A 6820-nucleotide genomic window follows, 5' to 3' on the forward strand; every position below is an offset into this window, starting at 1 on the left:
GTATCGTCTCCCATGTACATATGCTGCTCCAAACTACTTGGTTTTCTTCGACTTGTCAATGCTTGCTTGGAATTCGTAACATTAATTGTGGCTCCAGTATCTAACCACCAAGTATTTGAGGACACATCAATAATATTGGACTCTAAACAAACCATCATTAGACAATTACCTTTATTCTCTATGTGAGGTTTGAGTTTTCGACAATCAGCTTTCTTGTGTCCAAAATTTTAACAAAAGTTGTACTTCTCTTTGAAAAACTCATTCTTATGACCAGTAGAGGATGAACCTGATTGTCTATTCTCTTTAGGACTAAATGCTTTCTTCTTAGGAGGCTTTTGGTCATTGGAGTTATTGGGAGGGAACTTTCTCTTGGGAGGATTGTGATAGGATGAACCTGCACAGATAATTGCAAACAGCCCAGAAAATAGAATAGAAAATGGAAATGAAAAAGAGAAGAATGGGTGAGCCTTGATTGTATTGATATCTAGGAATTCGAGAGCCTAGTTCTCTCCCCCAAACAGGTTACAATCCTCAACTCTCTTCCTACCCGATTCCCTCCTTGCTGGATTTGGATATACCCCTTACCAATTCTCACTGTGCACCCCCTCCTAGACAGTCCCTTCTCCTAAAACTAACTGTCTAAAATCTTATTCCCCTACATCAGCAACACATGTCCCTTTTATACCCTTTTTACTATAGACATAAGTCAATGGAGGCCTAACAGATTGTTTGGATTTGTCACCATGGAGATGCTTCTTGCCCTTCCCTTTCTCATATCATCCTCTTCCTTAACAAGAATGACAGACATCTCCTCAACAGTCCATTGCTCTTTCTGAGCATTGTAGCTTGATACATCAAACCGAGATGGAATGATCTCCATCACCAACCATACCACGTAATCCCCACCAAGGTCCATACTGTTGGCCTTAAGTTTGTGATAATAACCCATGAGTTTGCCATTGTGAGCCCTGATGTCACTTGAATCATCATAACTGGTGTGATGGAGCACGTTCAACTGCTTTTTCTTGGAGAATTTTTTGTACTTCTCCTTAATGGCAGCAAGAAAATCTTTTTGAAAAAGAGACGAAGGTCACATGTCCACTAGTGATCTCCTCCCAAGTCTATTGAGAGGCCTCACTTGTGGATGAGGAAAACCGTGGTTATATGTATCAACATAAAAGAGGGCACAATAATAGTACATAACCCAAAACACTAACACAAAATACAACAGCAAACGCACAACAGAGACAATACATCAAAATAGATCCAAAAATAAAACATAGGTGATAAACCAAAGAAAGGAAATCTTATTGCATAAAGCTTCCCAAGGCAGCAAGAAAATCATTTGCATTTTCGGACTCCAGAATACTATCACGAATGGATTCATCCATGTGATATCTCATGATCATCAAGCAACAACGGTTAGAGTGTTCTCAATCCTCATAGGATTTCTTCTCCTTCTCCGTAGCATCATCAGCGGGCCTAGATGGTGCATCAACTCTCACGACCAAAACCACTTTCAAGAGAGTCAAATTCATCAGGAGAGATTCAACCAACTGCTTGTGGTTGGTTCCATTTAGTGTCAAGATGGCAGAGGCTCTAGGAATGCTTAAAGCTGAATGAGAAAAAAGAGCAATAACTATTAAATGCATGTTAAAACAGGGTCATGTCATTTGTGCTCATTTTTCTCACAAATTAATGATTGCAAAACAACAAATGATCATTATGTATGCTAGAGTTCTCAAATAAACAAAAGATAGAATTCATTTACATATAAGAACAATCTAGTAAACATTATAACCAAATACATTAATTTATTATTGAGAGGATAGACAAATTGTGGTTCATAATTTTAATAGATTTTCTTCACCATATTAAGCATCCTTACCAAGCAATTATTATCGACAAGGTAATTAATAACTCATAGGGATCTTAATATAATTTTGTAGGAAAAATACAAAATTTAAATAAATAAATATTTAAATGTTCCTCATCACCGTATAGTTTGACATGCTTAATCTTACGACGGACAAGAAAGTAAGAATTCACTATTCTCAACAAATAATTATATTTATGCCACAAAAAGATTAAATACAAATACGATTATGAAATTAAATTATTAAATTCATGAATTAATCTTGTGCATAAACATATGAAATTGATAGAATATTAAAAATGGTGGGAAAATGGTCCAAAACAGACTTCCCACGTATGACAGCCTCCTGTACCCTTAATACGATATGTCGTTTTTCCTAACAGATTCAAAAACGACAAGTCGTTTTTCTGCCATCCTTGAGCTTCGTTTGGGTGCGTACGGGTTGTGTTTCCGGGTCTATACGACCTGGTTCTTGGCCCGATAGCCTCCAACCACCATTTTGGCTGGGGTTTACTGGGTTTTCACCCTCTCTCCATCGCCGATCAGCCTCTAATCTCCATTCCTCCCATTTTTACCCAAAATACAACAAAAAAACTATGAACCCGAAGTGGGTTTCGGCCATTGATGAGCTTCAAGAAAAGCTCGGTATTTTCATCAATTGTATGCCCTCTCGAGTGTTGAACTTTCATACTCCACTCTCTATCCTTCTTAAAACATATCCACATACTCATCTTGTTTCTAATCTCCCCTTAAAAACATTTGGTTGTACTTGTTATGTCCATGTTCTAGGTCCAAACCGATCCAAATTTAATCCACATGCTCTTAGGTGTGTTTTTTTGGGCTACTTTTCTACCAAAAAGGGGTATAAATGCTATAATCCTTCTACTTGACGTATGTATGTCTCCTTAGACGTCACATTTAATGAAGAACAACCTTTTTATTCCAACATTCTACTTTAGGGAGGGACAGTGAGTGAAGTTTCTAGTTGGGATACTTAACTACCTAAAGCTATCCCAGAAATTGATCAAACTATTCACACCAATCTCTCATCTCCTTCTCTATTTGACATAGGAACATTTGAGCAACGATCTCAACTCCAAATTAAATAACTTTTAGATTACTCTTGGCGACCAAATAACCATCAGGTAATACAACCAACTATTGCTTCAACATCTCATGAGTCTGACCCAGACTGTTCCTAATGTAAGTGATCCTTCTCTCAATCCCATCTTGCCAAATGATGTTCCTAATGTTGAGCCTTCTAATATGGTGGAACTCGAATTTGAGTTACCTATTTCCAAGAGAAAAGGAGTCTGGAGTTGTACTCTACATCCAATGTCCAGATTTGTCTGCTATAATAGATTAACTCTGAAATATAAAACTTTCCTAGCAAAAGTCGAGCAAGTGGTTGTTCCCAAGGATATAACTGAAGCCTTCTCACAGAAAGAATGGAAGAAAGCACTCTACGAGGAAATCGGGGCACTAGAAACCAACACAACATGGACAATAGTCAATCGACCTAGAGATAAACATGTGGTTGGATGTGAGTGGGTATTTACGGTTAAACACAAGGCTGATGGAACAATAAACCGTTACAAAGCGAGACTAGTTGCAAAAGGATTCACCCATACATATGGAGTGGACTACAACGAGATGTTTTCACCCGTTGCTAAGTTAAACATAGTCAGGGTTCTGCTATCAGTTGCTGCAAATCTCGATTGGCCCCTACAACAACTAACACCAAAAAAGCCTTCCTCAATGGGTATTTGGAAGATGAAGTTTTCATGAGAATCCCTTCAGGCTTCGAGGAAAGATGTGGAAAAGAAAATGTCTGTCATATGGAAAAACCTCTCTACGACTTAAAACAATCTCCATGGGCATGGTTTGAAATAATTAATCGGGTGGTAAAATAATATGGGTATAAACAAGCTCAATCGGATCACACCTTGTTCTTCAAACACTCACAAAAAGGTAAGGTAACTATTACAACATGATACCCATCGGTGATGATTATGGAGAGCAAGAAAGACTTAAAGGCTTGCTAGCCCAAGAGTTCAAGGTAAAACATCTTGGACCAATGAAGTATTTTCTAAGAATGGAGGTTGGGAGAAAAAAATAAGGAATTGTTGTGTCTCAAAGGAAATATGTCCTAGACCTGCTCAAGGAAACAGGAATGAGTGGTTGTAAACCAGTGACAACACCAGTTGAACCAAAAAGCAAGTATAAACTAACAAAAGAGAAGCCAATTGACAAAAGAATGTACCAGCGGTTAGTGAGAAAATTGATCTACCTATCCCACACAAGGCTCGATATTGCATTTGTTGTGAGCTTAGTTAGCCAATACATGCACAATCCATTCGAAGAACACTTGGAAGCTGTGTACATAATTTTACGCTATTTGAAGAAAACACCAGGAAATGGATTGCTATTAAAAAAGAATGAGGAAGAAGGTGTTGAGGCTTTCACAGATGCAGATTGGGCAGGGTCAGTTGAAGATAGAATATCAACAACTGAATATTGTACTAAAGTATGAGGGAACTTAGTTACTTGGAGGAGTAAGAAGCAACCAATGGTTGCCCAAAGTAGTGTCGAAGCAGAACTCAGAGCTCTTGTTCAAGGAGTATGTGAATTAATTTGGATCAAACACATACTTGAAGAATTAAAACTTCAAAAGACCAAGTGTTTAAAGTTGTATAGTGACAACAAGTCAGCAATCAACATAGCACACAACCCAGTCCATCACAACAGAACCAAGCATGTTGAAGTGGATAGACACTTCATTAAAGAAAAAATTGATGGAAATGAACTGTGCTGTATAAATTCCTAGCAAGCAACAACAGGCTGACTTACTAACTAAAGGGCTATCAACAGAAAGTTTCAACGAGTTAGTTTGCAAGGAATCTCTATCCACCAGCTTGAGGGAGGGTAGAAAATATTGTATATTAAACATTTACTCAGTTTCTTTCCAATAAGAAAACCAAGCTGAATTATTAGAAAGTTACTATAATTAGATTATTTAGTTTTAGACTAATTGATTTATCCTAGAATATCTGTAATTAATCTAGAATATTTGGTATTAAATATCATATTTGTTATACCTGTACAGTGCTTATTTAAATGCCTTATTTTCTATCAATAAAAATTATCCAAAGGCTAATTTTCCACAAGTAGGCACTCCCAATTAATGGTTGTGATTATGGAATTATGTTTGTGATTATATTAGTGCATATAATAATTCTAACATTCTTGTGTCACCATAGGTAGCAGATCTAAACTTGTTGAGAGCAGAGACACACAAATTTGAATCTCACTATATTGATAGTCTTGTTGGTAAGACAAGTGATAACACTGATTCATTAATTTGCTCTTGGTTTAAGTCAGGCTTTTAATAGAGGCAAACTGGTTGCAGGAAGTGAAAAGGATTACTTTGAGAGATCACCAATAAACTTTGTTGATAAATTTTCTTGCCCCATAATCCTATTCCAAGGATTGGAGGATAAGGTAAGAAAGTATTCTGTCAGAATAATATTGGGGTTTGAGTGTTTTGGACCTATTGGACGAAACCAGGCTTTAACGGTAACCTTACTAGAATTTGATGATTTTGGGAACTAATTGATTTTCAGGTTGTACCTCCTGATCAAGCTCGGAAAATATATCAGGCATTGAAGGCAAAGGGTTTGCCTGTTGCTCTTGTGGAGTACGAGGGGGAACAACATGGTTTTCGAAAGGTAATACAAATTTTTTTAATATGGCATCATCCAATGTTCATTTTAATGCAGTATTGGTAATATAAGATTTTGCACAGGCTGAAAACATAAAGTTCACTCTGGAACAACAAATGGTTTTCTTTGCACGATTAGTTGGGCACTTTAAGGTTGCGGATGAGATAACCCCGATCAAAATTGATAACGTTGACTAAGCATATATCATAGACGTATATGTTTCTGCTTCTCTGTCCATGTATGTTCATCGATTTGTCATAAAATTTTGCTACTCAAGATAAAAGAGCAACCAATTCCCCAGCTTTGAGGAAGTTTTTGAAACTTTGGGGCATTAGTGGAATGGATACATAAATATCTATACACACCTTGCTTTCTGGTTTTGATTATATGCCCTTCATAAAGGTTTTGGTTTTATCATGCTTTGAATTCACTTTGGATATGTTTAATAAATGTTTCTTATACTTTGATCTTTTTTCATTCTCTGTGCACCCAATTATATATATTGGGTATCTGACAAAAAAATAATACTTATATCTGACAAAAAAATAATAGTTATATATTCAGTACTTTATTAACATATTTTTTTTTCTTTGAGCCCCTTCTTAATTAATTAATATTTTCTAAATATATCTTTCTTATAAATTTACACAAATATCTAACCTAGTTATTTAATAATACAATTATATTTCTTTCACACTTTCAACAATTTAACTAAATAACAAGAGTATAAAATAAATTGTAAATGTTAATTTTATATATATATATTATTTTTTGGTTTTATTACAAACATAAAAGTAAAATGTATATTGTAATTTATTAATTTTTGTACGAGGTAAGTTTTTTATTTTTGATATTATTTGTTCTTATTTTGTGTTATGTATTAAATCTTATTTTATTATTTTAATAAAGTATAGATGTAGAAAGATTTTTTTTTTTCAATTTCTTTATAATAAGGGTAATTTTTTACCAAATGAAAATTAAAAAAGTGTGAAATGAATTTTTTTAATTTTTGTATTTTATGAGGATGTAATTAAACCGGGAGAGAAAAAAAAAGATGATTTTTAAAAAATATGACTTTTATACCAAGTGCAAAATATGAGAATTATTCTTTTGTTTTTTTTTTTTTTTTTGAAAAAGATGGATTTTATTAACAAACATCCTGCACCAGTACATCCATCACACTAGAGGCAATATCCTCTTTAAACATCATACGATCAGCAAC

At 35.0% G+C, this 6820-nt stretch overlaps 1 protein-coding gene across 1 annotated transcript in view; it reads left to right on the top strand.

Annotated features, from left to right (window-relative positions):
* LOC133805232 (uncharacterized) overlaps positions 1-6075 on the top strand; it is a 53499-nt gene extending 47424 nt beyond the window's left edge. The window contains exons 15-18 of the mRNA XM_062243356.1: positions 5137-5206; positions 5286-5377; positions 5500-5604; positions 5682-6075. Coding sequence (XP_062099340.1) covers positions 5137-5206; positions 5286-5377; positions 5500-5604; positions 5682-5795 — 381 coding nt within the window. The 3' untranslated portion in view covers positions 5796-6075. The remainder of the gene's footprint in view (positions 1-5136; positions 5207-5285; positions 5378-5499; positions 5605-5681) is intronic.
* Positions 6076-6820: the final 745 nt, after the last annotated feature.

Source organism: Humulus lupulus, chromosome X (assembly GCF_963169125.1).
Source record: "Humulus lupulus chromosome X, drHumLupu1.1, whole genome shotgun sequence".
Lineage (NCBI taxonomy): Eukaryota > Viridiplantae > Streptophyta > Magnoliopsida > Rosales > Cannabaceae > Humulus > Humulus lupulus.